The following is a 23522-nucleotide window of genomic DNA, read 5'->3' on the forward strand; positions in this document are numbered from 1 at the left end:
ATCACAGACGGAGTTGGTTAAAGTTTCCGCTGCGCTGACCTGACAGGCGTCCCCATTCACACAGAGCAGCAGCCACACGGGCCAGAAAAGTGAAAGGACTTAAATATGTAAACAACACGGTGTTTGTTTGTTTGAGAAGAGGAAGCACAACTGGGCACGCTGGAGAAACTGCATCAAGTGCACACAAGAGCCATTGTGATTAGTGATACTTACATACAAAGGAGCTTGCTGTGGATTGAGTTTCATGTCCCTGGACACTGAAAAGAGAAGAACAAATTACGGGTTAGCGGTTGTGGGATGCTCGTCATTGTCTCCGCGTTCTGTTTCAAAAACAATGGAAATTCTTCAGAAGGGCACAAAAAAGGGGTTGTAAACACGAGATGATCATTTTAGCACCTTGGAAGTCTTGTTGACGGAAACACTTGGACAAAGAAAGCCTCCTCTCTGATGAGACTATGCTAAGTTTTAGCTCGACGTCAATGGAACTGCAAATGGCAAGAAAGGCTTCGCAGCGAAGCTTTCAGAAAATGTATCCCATAAATTCAATGCCTTGATTTGTTTCTTTGTGATTCACTCACTAAGACATCAGTCACCTTTACGGAGTTTCCTTCCTGCTATTCAGACAAGCTTTTGAAAGTGGCCTCATGAATGCTGAAGAGCACACAGCTTTCACATCAGACAAACTGATTTTAAAGGGAGAGGTTTAATGTAAACATACCTATCTCACAATTACTCAATCTCATCCTACAAGTTCAGCTTTGAGAGAACAAGAAAATTACATTGCAATCAGTGAATGCCCCATGGTTAATTCCCAGTATGTCCCCGTGATACTTCGTCGCCGATGATGAGTCACTGCAACTCAAGTTAAATGATTTTTTTCCAAGTCATCAAGAGACAAAACACAGAGAAGTTATTTGAAGGGGGTTTTCTTTTCACACCGAAAGGGAGAAGATTTTCAGCAGACAACAGGGAAGCTGAAGGCAGTACAGCAGACGCTCCTGCTTTATGCCTCACTCTCTAGAATACACACACACAGAGAGAGAGCCGTTTACAGTTCGAAAAGTTGGTTGTAAACTATAACTGCTTGAAACTAATGGCACGAAAAAAATTTATTTATCTTTGTGAGTTACAGCTCCATCTACAATCTATGAACCATAAAATTCAGTTTTCTGACACTTTCTAGTTGTTTATTGTGCGCAGAGTATGCTATGTGAAGTCCTCAGCCAGTACAGCAATTGGTTACCATGGAGACTGAATGCGGGTTGGAAAATAGACATTGCTGACCAAAATCTACAAAAATTTTATATCTTTGGAACTGTTGTTGCTGGATTAGTTTGGCGCTTCTAATCAACAGAAACAGCTTAATAAATAAATTTTAGATAAAGATACATCTGTCCATGCAAGTAAAAAAAAAAAAAAACAAATAAAATAAAATGAATCTTTAAAAAATGATTTCTTTTTTTTATCCTACAGTGAAAGTCAAAACACAGCATCCAAGAATCTACAAAGTAGTTTAAGAACTGTCATCCTAACCGGCGATGATCAACTTTGTATCATTTGCATCAAATATTGTCAGCTGCAGAGAACGCCGCGCTTTTAATGTGATGCGACGCCGCGCATAATTCAGCAGACAGCTCTGCTAATCCCAGTTTTATCAGATCGCACACCCACACTCCGGTAACTTCTCGTCTCAAGACGTCAAGGTATCAGGCGAAACCCACGTATTTCAGACGAATCAAAATTCGTCTGAAATACCATGACAACAACTAATGTTTGACGTTGAATGAGTAAAATCCGCAGGAGCAAATGCAGATGTGAGATTAATGCAAGAGAACAATTATCTGTCAGGGAGTGACATAGAAGTAAAGGCAGATCAAATTGATAAAAAACCAGGCGGCTATGATATGCTGCAGTGATGCAGCACATTTTGTTACAAGTTTAGTGGAAGAACCTTCAATCAATCTTTATAATTACAGCCAAATGTGGAGCAGAATGCGTCACACAGGTTTAAAACAGAGATTGAGACCAGAAAAACACACACTACTACTAAACTAATGGAAAAAAATACATGTTATATAAAGATAAAACAATTCATCAAAACAATACAATTACTATAGTAAACTATGGATGCAACTAATGACTATTTTACTAATCATTTATTATATCAATTATTATTGTTATTATTTAAGCCTTTTTATACAATATTAGAAAAACAAAATATGGTAGTGAAAGATTCAAAGATTCAAGGAACTTTAGTATCAAACCAGCTACGAAATTTGGACTCGGGTCCCAATTTAACAAGTGTAATAAATACATATATGAAACAAAAATATATATTCCTTTTTTAAGTAAGAAAAAGGAAAATGTTATTGCTTAAAATGCAATAACAGCCTTCCTTTAGTGAACACCTGATCATGTGTAGCAAAGGGCGCATCTTCTGCTGTTCATTTTTTGGTTTTAATCAACCGGTTAATAAATGGTTAGCCAACAATGATTAACAGGACAATTTTTTAAACAGCTTAATTCCTGCTCTGTGTATGTTGTTCTTTCAGCAAATGTATACTCCAGTTAGTGATTAATCGATTGCTAAGTTAGCTGAATATTTCAATAACTGACTCACTACAATTAATCCGATTAATCGTTTCAGCCCGATAGTAAATATCTAGAAATCCCAGGTGAGGCTCAGCTCACTGCTGCCTCACCGGCTTCGCTTCCGAGCATTTGAATGGGGAAATGCGAAAATTCAGCAATTTTGAAGAAAAAAAAATCAGAATTGGTTAAGCTAAATGAAAAATAGGTACTTCATAGTACAAATCGCAGGCTGAAAATAGCAATATAAATTATTTTATCATTATATATTATTTTTCCATGATGACAGGATGAGGCTCTGTCTCACCTGCCTCCCCTGACCGCATGTCACCGATATGAAGTATAATACTTGCTGTAACTAGATGAGCACATCATCAACATCGGTATCAAGCAATTTCTTAACATATCAGTATGGGTCCGATAAGCGAAACTTGGGCTGATGTTCATTTTCATCTTGTTGCTGTTTATGTTTCAGGAGGGCATTGGCCTTGTGGCATTTATTTGGCCTTGTGACAGTGATGCAGTGCGTGATTATGGAGGTGTTTCACTGAAGCAGGGAAGCGACGTTAGTAGTGTAGTGGCATCGCAGAAAAAAAACATAATATTGGTAAATACACTGGAAAAAAATAAACAGAAATATTGATAGATCTTACTTTAAATAAACAGTAATATTGAGAACGTGCAGAAAGAACAGTAGTGTGACCAGTTAAGTTGCACCTGGAAATCCCCCACTCTCATCACCGGTGTCAATAGAGCAAAACTCGCTTGCCCACACTCTCTCACACCCTTCGAACGAAGCTGCCAGTTCCCTACCTGTGTTGGTTTGTTTGTTTGGACAAACCTGCCTCTTCCAATCGCCAACTGGTTTCTCAGCAAGCAGAGTCGGGACAGCAAAGCAACAAAAACACTAGTTTGTCTCTTCTAGAAGGGCTTACGCGGTCCCGGGATCACTTGGCAGAATTACACGGAACATGTTTGACTCCTCTACTCCCGAGTCTGGAAACGCGAGGCCCTAAAGCCGACTTCTGGACACAAGGCCAGAGGTAGTGGGTGTGTAATTGCTTTAAAAAACAAAAGGTGTAACAGCTATATACTTGGAAGACAAATGGGTTGGAAACCTTTCTGCTGAACCCTCCCGAACAGAGCTTGGCTCGAGCTCACGTTCGCCGAAGAGTCAAGGATCTGTTCAGCTCCGAGCCCCCGTGTTCTCCTCTGTTATTTGCGGAGACAATTTTCTTTTGTTTGCCGTTCCCTGGCACTAAAACAAGTCCTTGCTTCTGGCCCCGGTGGTTAGCGGTGCATTAATCACATCAACCACACAGCGGGGGAGGCGGCGACAAAAGGCCAGGACCTAATGAGTTCAGCAGAGAGAGAGAGAGAGGGAACGACAGAGAGCTCCAGAGTCAACAGAGCACAACACAATTCACTTTCTGCAGCCCAGTCCAAACATTTTTCCAATTTTCTGCTAAATGTACAGGCCTGAGCTCGAATTAGGCAGATCAGGTAAGGGGATAATCAGCAGCTCTACTAATACTCTGGAGGCTAATCCTCTTGCCTTAAGTGCACTGGGCCAGGGACCAGCTCCCTCACGACACACACAGCACTCACTTATAAGACTCAAATCATGTCCGCCGGCTCTTTGTGCTTTTTTACATTTCTATCCCCTTGTCATCTGCTGGCTCTCACGTCCTCGTTATTTTACTTTGACGGCGTCTTCGAGGCCACGGTGTGATCCAGCTTGTGGCACAATAGGGCAAATATTTACCAGATGCATTGCCACATTCACAGTATTCACCGGCGAGAATGGAGCCGATAACATTTGTTCACCTGAGGATGGCTGCTGTGTCCTTTATCGCCCCCCGTCCTGTTTGACATTCTCCACACATTCGCACCAGCGGCGACGGCAGCTCAGGCTGCCGGTGTGACTGCCGCTTTTTCATAGTTGTTAAGGGAGAAGAAAGAGTCCTGTGACACCTGGGATCTCAGACAGGCAGGGGGAAATCTGCAGGAGCATCAAAAACTGTGAATCCGTCTGAGTTATTACAATATTTCCTTTTCTACTGAACGGTTTTGATGATTATCTCGATTTGGTTTTGAATTATGAGTTTCTGCAAGTAAAACAAAAAAAAGCTTCACTTTCTATTGTACAAAAGTGCAAACTGGTTTGAATACAAGCAGAAAACAATGAAAATTAATTTTACACAACTGTTTTTAGGTTTTTTTTCTAAATCTCTTTTAAAATTGCCCACTCCCTGTTAAGTCAAATCATTGCCTTTTTACTACCCAGACCCAAAGGGACCCACTAATTGCCATTCTTGGAGTTCCAGTGACCACGCTAGACTTTACTTCACCTTCGTCTACGTTATTATGGCTCAACACTGCCGGAACATTTTTGAGGGTAGAAAGAAATTCCACTAGCAGTGAAGGGTAGTTCTGCAAAAGCGGATTTTTTTGTTGGAAAAGAGCGAGCTATTTAAGATCAGTGGATTACATCGGTTTGACATGCAAATATCGGCAGACTGCCGATCTCCCAAACTGAAGAAAATCTGGGCTGATTTATTGGTGCATTCCTACCTGTCTGTCTCACTGATTATTTTTTTTTTAGCATTGTTATATTTTAACTAATTATCAGAATTGTTTTATTTAACAGCACTTGTATTAAACTGCTCATCTTAATTTATAGACCAAAAATGGCAGGAGATCTTAGTTTTTATGCATGTAATGAATTAGGAAAAATGAAATGATTTTTCAGTATTTTACTAGGAATCATTGATAAGACAGGAGGAAAAACAGATCAATTCTGATCTCCGGCCGACAGACTGTCCAGTTCCAATAAGCTGCAAGGTCCTGTGTATTTTTACAGAGAAACTGGAACATTTTCTCTGATCAATCTATAGGGAAACGTATTAATGAGATAAGTCAGCTGCCACATTTTAGTTGACATTATTGCAGAGTCGAAAGGTACAACATAAACAATTACAGTTCAACACACTTAATCAACAAACATTATGAGTTTAGGACCATTTAAAAACAAGCAACCTTCAGATGGGTGACCATTTACGATTAAAGGAAATTGACTCAGCTTTGCCACATTGTGTGTAGATGTAATTGCCCCTCCACTGGTTTGTCCGGATGTATTACACCATTCCACAGCTAAGCCAGAGTTCCCCAACTTCCTCTTGGGTGTGACTGCTGAGCTAAACTTCCCAGTCAGTCTGAAGTACCAAAAATGTCCAGCCATCTGAGATAGTCCAAGCTGGAACATTTACATTTCTTTTTGTTTTGTTTCCATAGCCTCCCTTGTAATTGCAACTGAAATGCCCCACTTGAACTGAACCAGGGGTTCCCAAACTTTTCCAAGCCTTGGCCCCTAAACAGCATTAGCCTCTGAGAGACCCAGTTTGAAAAACAACACAACATGCTAGAAAATGTGGAAAGAAACAAAAACTTTTAGAATGTTTTTTTCTCACTTTTATGCTCTAGTCTGTAATGATTACATTAGGTTAGCATAAATGTCTCCTCCTACCTTCTGATTTTAGTTGGGCAAGAGTTCTTAGGGGATTTTTTTTGGAGCAGCGTCCTTCACAGCGGGGCTGCTGGACGGTTGCTTCTGCCTTTTTCTTTACAGAAACCTTTCCGTTTTCCGCTTGCTGTGCCAGCTTGAGAAGAAAGCAGCTTGATAAATTTAGCAATCAGCCAATCAGAAGGATAGGAAAGCATATAATATTTCAATAAGTTAATCTTAGTTATATTTTTTGATTTTAAAACTAAAACTTAAAATTTTGTAATAAATTACAATTAAAATTTTCAGAAAAATTCATTTCATTTATGCATTTTTTTTCTCATATGACCTCCAGCTTTCTGAGGCCGAAACACTGGAGTAAACAACAGAAGTTTGAGCACAAAAACAAAAATATCCATCTGAGAAACCTCTGCAAACCGATGATTAATGAAGGGTAGGTTGAGCATTCAAAGACTGTCAACCAACACCCTGAAAGCTTTGTTCAAAATGTACAACAACACCACAAATAAATGGATGCAATACATAGATACCGCCTAGCAATCTCCAACAGTGTCTCTCTACACCACCCATGGAAACATTTCTAATACTTCGCTGCTGCAGGACGTGCCGTGGTTGTTTTGCTTTCACCCGGGCTTTCGTGGATGAACACTCAAAGTTATGCATGTGCAAACACTCCGCCGATGAAACACTTCTTAGCAAGTCATTTACAGTTCACACAGAGCGCCTAATGTCAGAGTTGCATTCATTTGCAGTTGGTCAAGTTCTCATTGGTCGATGTAGCAAGTGGATGTAAATTGAAATCTCCATTCCTCTGACGGTGAGGTGTCCATCAAAATATGTTGTGTGTATTTTTAATATATCTTTTTAAATGACAGGTCAGGTAAAACAAGTCTGTTAAGCTAACAACCCTGTGTGTTAGGAATGTGTAGATTTTGTCCAGACATTTGACTAAATCTATTAAATTTGCGCTACAAGAAATGCTTCATATCACTGCTTCCTTAAAGGGACTCAAAACGAAGAAAAAAAAGGCTCTTGACCACAATTGGATGATTTTCAACTCAGTCAGCCTGGGAAGATGACCAGTCTTGTTGGTCACTCAAAAGTTAATTTTTTCCCTTTAAGCTCAATAAACACAACATACAAAGCACTACTGGGTCAAACTGACAACAAAACTCATTCATTTTCAAGATCACCGAGGTGTTTTTAAAAAGAATGAAGTCAGATAATACACAGAGAAGTAAGACGTTCAAATAAATCCTGCATTGTCTGCAAAGCACTGATAGATATCTGTGGAATCACTCAGGCTGTGAAAGACTGAGAGTGATAGGAAAACTTTAATGAGATAACAGTAAGGTTGAACAAAGTGCAAAAAAGTTGCTCTTTTTATCCTTTTGTGCTTTCAACAGTCATGAGGAATGACAGATTTTGGCAATCTCAGAGTTGAACTAAGAGTCTACATTCCCAAAAACAGATAACAACTTCTGTTTTTGTAACGTAAACTGCTCTAGCTATGCTGATCACTTTGTTTTAAAATATCAGTGAATGCATATTTTACAGATACTTCTTACACGCAGTTGCTTTCATTGTTTTTAGATTTCTTTATATTCAATTTTAAAAAGTGTACCACAAGTTATACAAAATCTTTCAGCTTTTACAACTGCTAAGGTTAACAAATGTGAATTGTTCAGCAGCACTTACATTCTTTGCCCCTGTATTTTGGTCAAAGATCAGTTTGTTTGTTTTTTACATTAGCAAGGAAACGAGGACTTGATTTTTATAGTAGCTTGAAAATATTAGACATGATATAAAGCTGTACCGTGTTCCGGGAACATAATTTCATAGCCCTTCGATAACACAATCACATTGAGTAATACTTCAAATTAAAATACAGTTGGAAAAGTTTTATTTTCCAACTGTACGTCCCACATGATACACACTTCTACACAGCTACAATCTTACACGGCTAACAATTGGTGACACAATGCTAGCTGTGCCAAGACAAGGGAACAGAAAACTCAGGCAATTGCAGCTAATCGGAGAAGCTAACAAACGTTTGAGTCAACTACCTGATAATGTCATCACAAGACGAAACAAAATATCTGCATTGTAGTTATGTTGCTTTCACCGATACTCATTCATATCTAGAAGTATCAGGGTTGCTAACCCTAACCTCTACTCCTGGTATTACTTCTGGTTCTTAATCTTCAGAGCTGAAATTAAGTCCAGAATAAATCCCACCCAATTACAGCAATGAGCTAAAACAGGCAACAAAATGGCGCAACCTAATATGGTGATCTGACGGCCACAACAACTTCTTTCAGTGGAAGGAGAACAAGTCACCGATTATGATTATGTCTTAAAATGTAAAAATGCTTGTTGAGTATCTGCTCTTCTAGGGCCACGGATACATTTTCTTCCTCCATGCAGAACGGTTCATCCAGCCCAACGGTTCCTCTTGAGCAACAATAGTTCAAGAAGAAAAGACAGGGGACTTTTAAAATAGCAATGCACATGTTAGTCATCTCCAAATTCAATTCCTGTTGTAGGAAACTGCAGAAAGTTTGGCCCGAATGCGGAAAGGGTGAGCAAGTTCAAGACAATTGGTTGCTACAAGATATGCTGCATGCTGTGGCTAATATCTGGACTTTGAAGTCAAGTTACAGTCTGCTTGTAAGATAATATCTTCTGAAACTGAAAAGGAAACCTCTGAAACCAGTCCTTCAACTGGCATTTCTGTTGTAACCACAAGAAACAAAGAATACAACAATTTTATGTCCCAGCCACAGCCGTTTTTGCATTTTTTTCCAGGTGTGTGTGTGTGTGAAATGCATAACAATTGGTAAAAAAAAAAAAAAAAGGTATGCCATAGCATTCTATTAAACTTGCCTCTTTATCTTAGTAATGCTGGTTCCTCAGAAAGGCAGAAAAAAAAAAGACGTTTAGGGGAGAAAAAACCCCACTTTTTTAAATCCAAAGTCATTCTTTGGTAATAGAAGAACCTTGGGAAATAATATCCCCTAAACTCCCCCTACGGCTACCCAACACCTGCTTAGAGAGATTACACAAGCCATTAACTCCATCTAAAACACTGGGTGCCGCCAGCTTTCAGCCAAGCTTCTTACATGTCTCCGTTATGGCACAAACTGCCACTATGACACAGTTTTCTTTCTCTGATGCAAACAAAAAAAAGAAAAGAAAGAAAAAAAGCTGCAAAGACACAGCCACAATCAAGTGCTTGGATGTGACAAATGGGTCAATAAATCAAAAGGGGAAAAAGGGATTTTGGTTGAAGAGAGGTAATATAGACCCGCCATGTCTTTCACAGTTCACTGGGCTATCAAAATAAACCATTACAGCCATGTGACTTCAGCATGAATGGGACAATGAATAGGATTAGCTTCACAAGTCATTAATCGGACTGTCTCCTGACCCTCCTTAATAATCAGCTGAGGATTCTCTAATGCAGCCACATGGACAAAACGCCCTGCGGCTGTGTATCGGCTAATATTTGGCATTAGTCTTGTCATGCGAATATGTAGCTTGTGAAGAGCCATCTTTTTCTTTTAATGGGAAGATGCTACAAAAACAGATGGCAAGAAGACAGGCAATAGGGTTCATATAGGTAATCACTTTCTTTAAACTCAACATTGTCAGCTATAGTACTAGGTTCGTCTTAGCTGGTTAATTAACTGGGTCTAATTATTTTGGCCGACAGACTTGCTAACTCTCATAGGCTGTTTGTTTCAAAACAGCCTTACCTAGAAAACTGAACTCCATGTTCAATGTGTTTGCTATATTTTCAAGAGATTTAAGCTTTGCAGCAAATCATTTGATTTATTTCAAGTTATTCAAAATATATCAAATAACGTCATTATTTCCTGTCCTTCTGAAATAAATCAGTTAATCACATTTTATGATCATAAAGCCTGTCACAATAAATTTTGCCGAACAGTAATTTGTCCCAGAAGTTATTGCGATTAGCGGTAATGGTGTTTTCAGGTCATTTTTAAGTATCATAATGGTAATGGCATAATATCGCAAAAACACATTATCAAATATAAACTTTAACTTCTAATGAACATTTAACACTGGAACTGAAAGACATTTTAAATAACCAAAATAAACAGAAAAAGCAGGAACAACAAATAAAAGTAATTGTGAAGCCTCTCTAAACAAAATTGTTCTTCAAAACAAAGAATGGTAGTGTGGACCAATGGTCCAGAATGAAGACTTTTGTCATCCATTTTTTGGCAGAAAAAGAGACAGAAAAGACAAAAATGATGATGCGAAAGAAAACTATTGAGCTCATTTTATTTTATAATGCGATTAATTTATTTATTGTTTTTTGTAACAGGTATAATAATCAACAAAAAAATTTCAGAGCTACAAAAAGTAAGTGGTCACATATCAATACTGTTTATTTTTTATACATGGGTACAGTGGTATTTATAGTGGTTAGGAAAGCACAGCTGCCGGTGAATACTTGAGAACCCTTCTAACTTATAAGTTCCTATCTTACTAGGTCAAACACCAAATATATTATAATAAGCATTAATACACAAATAATTTGGAGTCTTGTTCCACAGAAAAATCTGCAAAAATACTTAACCATCAATGTACTTGAAAACATTAATCAACACACCTAGCAGTTTTTTCACTGACTTTCGAAGGTTCACCAGTACTATCGCTAGAAGAAAACCAACGACTGCCATTGCTGTGGCGCTTCTTCTTCCTTCAGGTTTGTGTGTGTCGGCTAGGAAAAAATATGGCCCATATCTTGATTGTCATTTGCAAAGCGGATAAACTGCCAGTGGCACAATATTTTCAAAATTGTCCTAAACTGGACCGTTCCTCAAATCTGGAAACAGAAAGCCACCAGGAAAAAATACAAAGAGGAAACAATAATTTTAAGGAAACATTGTCTCTATGTTACTCAAAGAAACAGGCTTACCAAGCAAGAAAACAGCTCAGTCTGCTATTTGTCTTAGTTTCATCCTGACATACTTGCATTTTGTACCCACAAAGGAACTATTTTATGGCCCCATATCCATAGCTTTTATTAATCTTGGCATTTAGGGGTTTCGAGGAATTAATTAGTTGATGATAATAAATAATAATAATAATAATAATAATAATAATAATAATAAAGCTCAAATTTGGAAAAAACATTATTTTAATTGAGTGTCCGAGTCTTCTATAACTTCTTTAGGGATCCACACTAACGTTTTTTTTTTTAAACAAATACAGATAACCGATTTTAACAAAAAGTTGATAACATACTTGGAAATAAGAAAGGCTAGTAAGCAAATATGCAAGGCTGCGACATCAGTAATCTAAACAAATTCAAAAACAGTTGACCTTTTAATAAAAGTTTTACAATTTTGAAATGAAAAACTACTCAGCAAATATTTACCAATATTAGTTTTCCAAATTTCAGTACAAATAAAAACACGCATTTGTTTAGTAAGAGATCAGACAAACCAGCAAATTAATTTGCCCTCAAACCCTTGAAATGTAAACCTCCTGAAAGCTATTTAGAAGAAAAATTTTAATGTACAACAATGCTATGGAAGTATTAATAAACAGTGAATGACTGAAACTTCACTATACAGGAAATGATACCTCCACAAAAAGCCCATGTTTTCATTCCTCTGACAGACCTGTGAACATATTCAAATTACACAACTTTATTTTTTTTTTTAAACAAATACCAGACGGAAGAAGTCCTAGTAAAGTCCCATCAGTTGTTAGGGGACCACTGAAGACTGGAGCATTCTGACTGCAAACTGTTTTTGGGAATAAAGGTATTATGGTTTGACATTTAAAAGCCAACTGTGCAAGTCCCACAGCAAACCTACACCACAGTCCTAAACTATCGTGTTGAATTTCTTTAAAAAGTTTCATCATCACTACCAAAGACTATGTTCCCAACCACAGACTGATTTTTCTGTAGAAAGCAGCAACTATTATGTCAACCCAACAGGTGCTCACAGCTTGGTAACAAAAAATAACATCCCAACCATTTCTTAAAAGGATTGCTAGAAGAAACGTTTGATGATTGAAAGATCCCAAAAAACTGCCACAAGCAAGTCACCTTCAGTCACTGAAGAAAACGAATTCAAAGAAAGCGACGACGTCGTCACAGATCCTTCAGAAGAAAAATACAAGCACAACAAGCAACGTGAAACTTCACTTAAGTGTTTAATAGGCACCTAGCTTCTTGCTGCGGTCTTTCTAGGTCAAATGCCTCCCACAGGCCATTAATTAACTTGAGGAATGTCAATGCAGATCCGTGTTATTGGGACAACAGTTACCTGTGGCTGCCAGTTCGTGAAGCTTGGTGAATATAGTCGTGCTACTATAACACAAATGCAGAAGATGAGTAAAGGGGAACTAGGACCCAAAAATAGATTCGAGGTGTCATCCAACACCGAGACCGCAAGGACCTCGCTTAGGTCTTCACGAAAGGGTATACCAGACTTTGTCCTCCACCCGTGCAGGTGTTAGCCCTCCAATATTAACTAGGTGAGGACACCCTGGCCCAGAGACCTTGTTCTGTCGAACAAGATTTTTTTTTCTTTTTGAAGCCCAGGCTTTCTTTTTAAGTCCCCAGCTTTATCTGATAGGAAAACCAGAGGGGAAAAAAAGAGAGTGAATGTTTAAAAGGTCGATTTATTCGGGTGGGATGCTAATACAATACTGAGGTATATTTGGTTATTCAAAAAATGCTTTCAGTCATTAAATACTATTTACTACTAAACTTGATGTTGGCCACGCAAAGATAAATTCAAATTTGCTGCATTTGGTTTTGCCCTCAATGAAGAGTACACTTCCTGAGTTCATGTTATGTAGCAGTATCATTTACTAAATGGTGATGCCTTGAGTTAACCACAATGATAGTAAGTTGAATTTGCAGGTATGAACTACTCCTTCTGCCATGACGAGGCAACGATTTGGTTGTCAACTTGTACCTTTTCCGTCTTGGGCATTCTGTACTTGACTTTTCTACGGAAAAAGAGTGGCATAAAATGACCACAGTTAATTTCATACCAACCATGCATTAATATTTACCTACAAGGCCAACATTTATGAAAACTGTTCTCTTATAGTCAACCAGAAGCAATAAAAACCAAAAGGTTTTCATCGTCGCAATCTCGAAGGACTGATTGGACAAAATATCTGGTTTTGAAATATGGCACTTGACATATTTCAAGTGCCATGCATTCCACTCTGCATGCCAATAATATATTTGGGTATGTGGATGTTTCCTACTGCCTCAATGCACACAGAATGTATATTTTTGGTGGCTAAGATGCTACACATCACAAAAAAAATAGTTGGGAAACTGCAATGGCAAAAGATTTGGAAAATGTATATTAGTCGTAATTGACAACACTGCAATATTCAGCAATGGTTTTACAATGATGTGTTTTCCTGATAATATGGAGTCCTATATTCAACATAACCTTCTGTAAGGAAATGTGATTATATACATGTAATAAATAATATCTACCAGCAGATTGGTATATATGTTAGATCATCAGTCAGAATAAGGGAACAATGTAAATGAACTGAATTTATATGCCGCTTTAAACTACAGCAACATTCACTCATAGGCAAACTGGGAGGCAATTTGAGGTTAAGTGCCTTGCCCAAAAGCACATTAATATGTGACAGGAGAAAGCTGGAATCAAACCTACAACCTCCCGATGGCAAGACGACACCATCTTTCAGTCAAAGTTGCCAAGTGGTGCCAGAACACAGTTCAAAGAAAACAATTGTGGGGTCAAAATATCCTCAGAGAGCAACTACTGCTTCCCTCACTTTGTTTTTCCATCATCATAACTCCCAATGTACTTTCATGTCTAACTCCCTACTTTTTATATCATGTAGAAACTAAAGCTCAAAAGTCAAACTCTATCCAACTGGTCGGCTACATTATCAGAATGCATCACGCTTCAAATAACGTACCCTACCAAATAATGCATGAAAGCCGTCCTTTGGGATTGTCATTTTGCACATGTTCATCCTGAGATAACAGTGGTGATACCTTATACCATTTACTGCATGAAAACACTGTCACAGTCTTCATATACTTTTGATGCATATACTTATAAAAATCTAAAACTACAAACATTTGAACAGTTTTCTAGTACACCACAGAACCATTTGTGTCACTGCTGGAAAACCTGCTTTGGGCTTCAAACAAAATAAGCCGTAAGAGCACTAAAGAGAAAACATTCCCTCAAACTATATTTTATCCTCAAAAGGATTTTATCTGCAGATATCTTTTGCAATATTTAGTGCTTCTGCAAGTGTCACATGGTTATTTAGCAGAGATTTACTTGTACAAATTGCTGTCGAAACGAGGTCCGGAGAGAAAGTAGCCGGTTTTAAGGCTAAGTGGATCCATGCTGTTTGCCATCTGAGCCCAAACAAGAGTTTCATTCCACACATGAATGCCGTCTGAGTCATCGCGCAAGGCTTCTAAAACACTAGACGCTCGCATCAGTCAGGAAGAATGCGCTGTAGGCCGGCTGGTCATTGCCAGAATGAATACATTATCTTTGAAACTAAAGCCTTCAAGAGTACCACAGCGAGGCCAGGGTTCCTTGCTTGTATCTTGTAAAGAAAGCAGAGAAGGTTGAAATTAGCACATGAGCTCAATGTCAAACAGTGCACACTGGGGCCAAGCTCAGGGTAATCTCTAACTGCATAGTTGTACTTAATGGAGAGAATCTAAACAATTCAGCAAGTCATAAGTTAAAACAGACCGTCCTTTTTCCTCTTCAAGAGACTGTGATTACTGAGGATAGTAATTATTTCTAAAATCCATTTCATAATGAACTGTAAATATGATTTGTGTAGGCAGCTGGTAACAGCAGTGATTGTTCAGTCAACTGAATAAAAAAGTTGCTGAAAACTATTAGTAATAGATTCTTAAGAAAACAATTTACAATTCAAGTTTTAAGCAAATATTATTAATGCACACACTGATTGCCGATATTGAAGTGAAAGGGCTCCGTCCACACAGATCACACACTGCATGTAGGGCTCAGAAAAACAAAACAGGCTCATAAAAAAATCATAATAATCATAGTAATCATAACTACATGTAATAAAATTTGTGAAGGGTGTTTATAGATATAATCCATACAACAATTACATATTTGCTCGGCGCTGTGTGAGAGCAGCTATTAGTGCCGCTCAGAGGGACAGTGAGAACCTCTGAAGTTAATTTTACTGTCGCAGACAAAAAAAACTGTAACAAAGTACCATTTCATATGCTGTTTCTCAATACTGAAGTAACACTGAGCTTCTTTGAAAAAATTAAAAAAGGATTAAATAAAAAGCAACGAAGATGTGCTCCATCTGTCTATCTTCCAAAATGATTCATTCTGAACAGCAGGTGTTAAAAGCCTGTTAATTTGTGATAATATGTAACTTTTTTTGGTTTTAATACGCGCCTCCAAATGAATCTTCCTCAGCAAAACAAAACTTGTTGTGATTTTATGGGTCGGTTTCCTCTAAAGTTTTGACCTTTTGCGTCAAACAAATATGTGTGAGAACGACTAAAAAATAAGTTTTATTCTAATTCCATTTTAATGGATGAGTCCTAGTTCTGTTTGGCACTCTTCATTGTTGCATTTTATTCGTTGTACTTTGTTTTCTCATTTTAATCGCCACTTAAAATCAATTGTCTTTGTGAGCTTTAATTTCCCATTAATTTTTAGGGTTTTCTCTTGAGCCTGAGATGCCTCAAGGGCCAGTTTCATTTCCAGTGGCTGAAACTGGAAATGACTTCAACACAGGTTAAGCAGAAGGTGTTGAAATGGAGAGTTTTTACCAAACTGTGCTGCACACTACAAACTACTAATAAAGCATTAAAGTTGCTTAGTATTTAAATAAGGTTATTCAGGTAAAGATACATTAAGATGTAGAGTATGTACACTTTGATTAATTTCTATCTTCGTTGTATTATTAAAACTTATTTTCTTTTGTCCAACTGTTTGGTTGTCTGGTTTTATGATGATCCCCAACATTTGTTTCACCTTTCACACTCCAGCCTTCCTTTTGGTAGAGACGTACATGATGTTTGAGTGAGACTCAAAAAGCAGAGAAAAAAGGGAACCAGAGCCCAAAGTGCACCTGCTTTGCATTGAGGCCTTGCTTCACTATCAGTTCTGCTCCTCCAGGGCACTGAGCTAAAGAACCGCGTCACTTCCTCGGCAACACCAACAGCGGCAACGTGGCCGCGCCGTGTTGACCACCATTGAGATAGTCACGGATGTTTGATTTAATCAAACCTGTCTATTGTCTCTCTGGACAGATACGAGGCCGTGGCAGTGACACGACCCCGGCCCGGCACACAAAAGCGGCCTCTGTGCAGAGACTGCACACAAACGCTGGCTGACAACACAAGTCCCAGGGATGAAAGGTCTCTTCAGTGTTTGGTGACAGTTATTACCCTCTCTGTTGAAACCAAATACCTGTGGGCCTAGATAGCATTATCTTTCTGTGAGGCACACCGGGGGGCCAGCCTGTAATCGGGGCTTGGTCCTTGATCAACTCTCTGCCCCAGTTTTTATGCAATCACCTCCTCCCCTTCCTCCCCACCGACCTTTAAAGGAATAGCTTAGCAATCATAGAACACCACACTGCATAAAATGGTGTAAAACTAAAAGAAAACCTTTAGAGGGTCTCAGTTCAATCTCTGATGGAACACCGGGTGCTCAACATGATGAAAACAACATTTTAAGGTCAATCACTGCTCATACTAACCCTCCCAAATGAACTTATATAACACAGAGACATGAAGAAGATAATATGGAAATGAAGTGCACAAGGGAAACTGCAATACAGATAGAATGTAGATGTATTAAAAGAAAGCAACTATGCAAGGCTAAAGGAATACACAAAGAGATGAAGTGTGCAGCAGCCAAAAGAAGAGGCATGCCTGGTCAATCAGACACTCTGAGTTGCCTTGAAATATGCATGTTTACCCCAGGATAAACTCTTGACCTCTTTCGGGTCAATTCCACAACAATTCCTAACAGCCCCATGACAGATAGCCCTCTTTAATCCTGCAAGAAAACAACATGAGCTCGGTGTCATTTGAAACTAAAACCAAAGCGGTTTGTTTTGGGACCTGGATTTTCCCACCTGGTTTCATATTGCAGCTCTTCTAAAGCACATTGTTTTGTGTACAACAAGAGAGGATGAATTAAAAAAAAAAAGAAAAGGAAATGGCTATCAAAAAAGTATGTACCTTCTAACATGCTACAATCCATAAGGAGAGGCCAAAAGTTAAAAATAAAATCATGCGTGTAATGACTCACACAGACATTGCTAGATGATGGTGAAAACCGCTCCTTAAGGATAAGCATCAAAACAAAATCAAGGCAATCTGCAACTTCCCTGAGAAGCGAGGCCGACATCACGGTTTAAAGCGTGTTCGCCTCGGTTAACTAAAGCCGTGAGAGTGGGCGTCGATAAGAGACCTTACCAACAACCTGGGTGACGAGGTTGGCTGTGAGCAGGCTCCTTCAGGTGCACGTGAAACTCATTTTAAGCCCATCAGAGAACAGGTGTGTTTATGCTGGGCAGGTATCCTCGGCAGACACGCAAGCTCTCGCCACAATGATTCCACTGAGCTAAATATGGCTTTGTGCTAACGCAGACAGGAGGCTCATCAAAGCCCTGATGTCAGAGGGAAGGGGCGGGGCTTACGGGCCACAGGTCAGGTCTTTGCCTGGAGCAAAGGAGCAACTACACTTTTAGTAAGAGGTGTAGCATTATGGATCATGTAAATCTTCCTTCACTCTGCCTACTAATTTAAGAGTGCACTGAATTGTCCCACAATTTGATATGATACATGATGTATATTAGCTCTACATTGCTGATATACAATGTAGAGCTTTCAAGTTTTTTTTTCTATTTTTGACAAAATATAGACATTTTTCCTTGGTCATCTCAGGAAAAAAATCCATGCAAGTCAAATTAAAATGTAAAATTATCAGGAACCTACTAAAGAAACTTTATCTTGCCTTAATAATCAGTATTTAGATTGAATTGCAGATTTAAGATTGATTGTAGCCCTTGGAAGGAATTGAACAAAATGGTACACCTCTTAAAAAAGGAAACAATTTAAAATATAAAGGGAAATTCAATAAATCTCCAACTGTTAATGTATTACTTTTAAACCAAATGTTTTTAAAAAGATTTTCTCAGATGATTCCTTTACGTACTATTGGCATTAGTCCAATTGTTTATTCCTCTTGTGCAGCAGTCACATTTATTTGTGGATTTCTTTCCCACAATTAGATCAGACACCAACCCAATATTGCATCCATAAATACCAAAGATGCTGATTAATAGCTGCCTTGTCTGTCAATTTATTTGTGTCACTAAGGCCCTTATGAGCATTTTTATGACTTTAATTAATAGTAGAACGATTGTAGATAAACTAACCACAAGGCAGCAGTAAAGAAAATAGCGCCTTCCATACACTGCAAGATAAACTACCGCTGTTTATTTTTATTTTCTCCGACTTGAGTCTGCTTTCTGACGCCAGAGCGAGATAGCATCTATTTGATGACAAGTGAGGCAGTGAAAATATTCCAAATATATCTCTCTAGTAATTCAAAAGAGTCATGTTATTTAGCTGGAAAAGCTACATGTCAGTTTTTTGGAAACTATGCAAAACAGGCTCGGCTAGCTTCTTCTACATCTGCAGACTCCATCTTGATCCAGCCAAATCACACACAAAAAAAAGCTATTTCCTTTTCTGCATTCTCTTACTTGTGTTATTCAACAACAGATAAACTCATAAATGACACAATCGTAGCTCATTATGATTGCAGGTTAATAGGTTGACATACAAGGAAGTCATTTCCTAGAGTTGGCTGATTAAATCCTGCGTTTATAACCAGGACGATGGCAGATAAAACGGCCACTAAATCCAGATAAAAACTGCTGTTCTGGGAATGTGGCTCCACCTGCTTGTAAAGATATCTCTAATGAGGAATGGTAAAGCATACAAGTGTCGTACGTGACTTTTCAGACATCAAATGTTACCCTTTGACGGCGTAACACGAGCGCAGAATCGGGAAAAAAAATGAAGCTCAAATTAAATAGCTTATTTAAAGGGACTTGGGCAAAACTTCCTCTGCTGAGCCACATCCAGTCTAATTTCCCCACTTGTAGAATAGAAAGCGGTTTCTGTAATTAAAAGTGAAAAAAAAATGTGTTGTCTTTTGAAACAAAAGCTTTTTTTCTCTACTAGCTTGTATTCAAAATGGTGGTTTTAAGCTGGAACAAATAAAGCCGACAGGGTGAAATATATCCTTAAACTTTGTTGAAACACTAAAGAGATTCTACTGGGTCAGAGAAGTCAAAAATGATAGCATAGCACAAGTAGTTCATGCTAAAAAAAAGAAAGTAAACAAGTGAGTTTTAAGCATGCTAGCCCATAAAAATAAAATCTTCACCCCTTTTCTAATGTTTGGAGTTTGTATTTATATTGTGTAAAAGCTACAATAATTATATTAAATAGGATTTGTACAAATCCACCTGGAGGAAACCCTAGTGATTAGGGCTACACAATCATACAATAGGGATATCCTTAGTAAATGTTGTGATGACAGTATTGGTTCAGATAAAAACACAGCCTCCTCCCTCCGCTCTTCCTTGTGCGTGTGTGACCTTTAGCATCTTGGGCGCTACTATCTGGTGTAGATACCGCTGAGAGACTTCATTACAACCTGTACATGACTCATGAGTCCTTTGCAACATCAACATTGCACACATTGGCATCGTCAAACATTTAAGTTTCTTCAAACTGTAAAGCTTACGCTCTTAGCGGAGGTTTAACAGCTTAACTTGAGGCAGAAAGGAGAACAGCAGGAGTAACGTTGCACAATATCGGCCATACGTGTAACTGAGAAACTATTGTCGAATGTTGCAATGGCAATATGGATAACAATAAACCTTTTATTTTTCTTCCATTCTTTCATCACAATGTCACCAAAACTTTTTGTATGCATTAAAGCTATTAATTATAACTCTGTTGTGGGCATTTATGGGAGTAAAATCTGCCAGCCTGCAGTCTCCTTCTTACAGTAACAGATAAGCTGTTTGTAGTTTGAATTATGTCATTTTTATTTATAAGAGTGAACTCCATCAGTTCCACAACATTATTATCTGTTTTTTATGCAAAAGGAAACTTTTCTAACCGGTCAAATGTGCATTTCTTGAAGTGCCGGTACTCTACACTCCCTAAAGTCGGAGAACAGTCCGGTCATGCCCGGCACTTTCTCTGGTATCTCCTTAAGAAGACTTTAAGCCATAGTGATGATATGACGGAAAACTTGAAGAATTTTTGAAACCGTAACGTCTTAAAGCCTTGACAGCAAGAATCGTCCTACGCCTAATTTCCATGCATACGTCAATGTCAGCGAACTACAAATACGTCAGGGGACCCCCCCCCCCAAAAAAAAGAAGAAAAATGCCAATCTTAGTGGAAAGCCTGGAAGAATCACCACAACCAAAAGAAAAGTCAACCATAAAGCCAACGCAACAATTTCCAGGAGGATAGAAAAACGCCACTCGAGGTCCGGCGGCGGCGGTCGCTGTTTCAGAAGCAATACGCTCGGCTGTTGTTTGACGGGGCCGAGAGGATTCCGGCAATTCCAGTCCTAACAAAAACTAAGTCAAGGCTTTATTGTGAACATCAGCAGGGAATTGAGCCGTCACCCACCCTGGCAAACAGAGAAGGCAAGCCGTGAGACAGAGCCCGTTGATGAATGAGCACCTGGAAGCTTCCATCCTATGGTAAATACAGTGTAATTATAAGGCCGACACGCCGCGCATCCTCCATCATCATTAAATTAGGGGGTTTGTCAACATGAGAAATTGGCTGGGTTCAGCTTGGAGCCAGCAGAATCCTCATGGAAATTTACAGTCTTTAAAATGGGAGGCCATCTCCTCTTTCATTTTGTGTTTAGCGCCAGAGATAAATACATATTTCTCTCTTTTGGGGGCGGCGGCCTCATGGGTGAGCCTGGGTTTCTGCTGGGAGGGACGTAAAGATCGGACTAATACGCATTTGGTTAAACGGAAAGCGAGCTGAGCCACTTGGATGCAGCGAGGACACCACTGTGTCAGAACGCTGGAGCAAAACCCATTGTGTTGCACCCATTCTCTGACACAATGGTAATGGTTAAAGGCACCAGCTAAAGTAACAGGAGGCAGCGATATCTTATTTTTAGATGAGGGATTTAAAACTGTTTACACATCTTTAAGACTGAAGAAGAATGCCACAAGAAAGAGGTTTTGCTTTCACGTTTGATCCTTTGTTCTCCATACATACAGCGCTTTGCAAAAGATGTGAATGTAACACCTAAACCTTTTCTTAATTTTTGTAAATCTGCAAACACAAACTTCTGTGGACTTTGTTGGAGTTAGCCTGGTAAAGCCTGGTGGCCCACCAGGCTTATAATGCACTGAGGGAAAACCTGCATTCCCATTTTGGACGCCAGTCACATAAAGAAGTTTGATTTAAATCACTTAACTGCACACAGAAAGTGCATTTAATCATATTTTCAAAGTTTGTGATATTTATTGATCTCATTGAACAACCGGTGGAGAAAATAAAAAATGTATCTCAATAAATGATAAACTACACAATAATTGCTACATTTACCATCTTCTGACCTTTGAAGGTCAGTGGATTTTATTTAGTAGTATTCTATGTTAATTGTAAAATAAAAAATAGTAATAATAAATCAAATGCATCATTGATCTTCTTCCCCTTCTTAATGATGTGCTATTTTATATTGTTTTATCAAATGAAGCTCCAACAATATAACTCTGACCATCCTTGACTGCTTCAGTCCTTAAGACCAGGATACCAAAAACCCAGGTCTAGTTAAGGAGTCTCCACCAGACTGGAATACACACGCCCACACACACGAACACCCTGACTTTCCTCTGACACGGTCAGGTTAAAATGTAGCTATCAGAAGAAGTACAATTATGCCATGAATGCGACGCACCCATGTTGTAAGACATTTCCGGATGAAGTCATAGCTCTATTACAATCCTCTAAAATGTAACCTTGTGAGAACTTATATAAGTATGAGGACCGTAAGTAGCTAACCTACAATCATTGATATAGATTCAGATTTATAAGCTAGTATTATTGCATGAAATGTCTTGCCAGATTCTGCAAAAAAATAAATGAATATAAAAAAAGCAACCTAAAATACAGGGGGGATTTCCTCCTTTCAATGTAGTAATAAAAACTAGGCTCATAATCACATAAAAGGAATTTTAGCATCAGTGTGGATCAGGTCAGCGAGGGAACTTTCAGTCTCTTCTTGAGAAGGCAGCAGATGGGCCTCACAGCAGTGGTTTGCACTCTGGCTCAGGCAGAGTGGGACAAAATCCAAGCTAAGTCACTGTGGATGGTGAGGAAGATGAGGCTTGCACCGCAAACTTCAGGGCAAACTCAAGGGGAACCGGAGGGCGGCCATGTTAATGTCCCCGGTCCCTTTGAACGTGTTTAAGTGGATGAGGTCAAGCGGGTGTAAATGAATCAGGAGGGGCTCTGTTTTCCCCTTCCACATGTGTGCAGAGCAGCTCATGAGCATGAATTAGATCCAAGTGAAGTCCCTGCTTGCAGATGGGAAACCTTCAGATGCCCCTGGAGCCACTAGAATAACTAACGTCAACATATTCCTATTTGGATTTTATATGATGGATCAGCACAAGGAGGTGGAGAAGTGTAAACTTGATAGGAAATGCTACTTTTTTTGTTTTGTTTTTGCAAATAAAAGTCTAACAAGGGTTTCTAATTTGAGGCGTGATTAACATTAGTGAGCAAACAGCATCTTCAACTGTCAGAGAAGTGGTGACTCACAGCTCAGATGGGATATTCAGGATTTGTCCAGTTTTCCCACAGTAAAATTCAAGCATTTTTAAGGTACGTTTTTATACTTTTTCCACACTTTGGAGATAAAAAAAATCATAGAAATTAACTTTAAAAAAATAAAAGAAGAAGACAGTTTCAATTCACAATTATATATAATTTATCACTGTTAATAATGTCTTGTAGTATTCTAAATTCAGTAGCAGGGACAAAGTAGACTAAAATATAGCAAAATGTTACGTTTTGAAAATGTCTTACACACACACACACACGTCCTACACACCTGACTGGTCTGAGAACAAAAACACTAACTTGACAAACAAAAAAAAATCACCAATTTTGATAACTTTAACGCCAACTTTTATTTCAACTGCATATAAAAATAAGTCATTGAACCATTAGGAATAATAAATATTCAAAAACAAAATCAAAAATGTTCTTACCAAGTCTTTCTGGGATTTGGCAAATAGAAATAGTTTT

The 23522-nt window shown here is 38.6% G+C and overlaps 1 protein-coding gene across 9 annotated transcripts in view; it reads right to left on the reverse strand.

Annotated features, from left to right (window-relative positions):
• The window catches only part of akap13 (A-kinase anchoring protein 13), a 134534-nt gene that overhangs the window by 108269 nt on the left and 2743 nt on the right, over window positions 1–23522 (reverse strand). For 8 of the 9 annotated variants that reach the window (XM_028013909.1, XM_028013916.1, XM_028013910.1 and 5 more), the window contains exon 2: window positions 214–257. In XM_028013909.1, coding sequence (XP_027869710.1) covers window positions 214–257 — 44 coding nt within the window. Of the gene's footprint in view, window positions 1–213; window positions 258–17618; window positions 17723–23522 lie in introns of those variants that run through there. The other variant, XM_028013915.1, reaches the window with a different exon arrangement.

The sequence above is a fragment of the Xiphophorus couchianus genome, chromosome 4, assembly GCF_001444195.1.
Source record: "Xiphophorus couchianus chromosome 4, X_couchianus-1.0, whole genome shotgun sequence".
Lineage (NCBI taxonomy): Eukaryota > Metazoa > Chordata > Actinopteri > Cyprinodontiformes > Poeciliidae > Xiphophorus > Xiphophorus couchianus.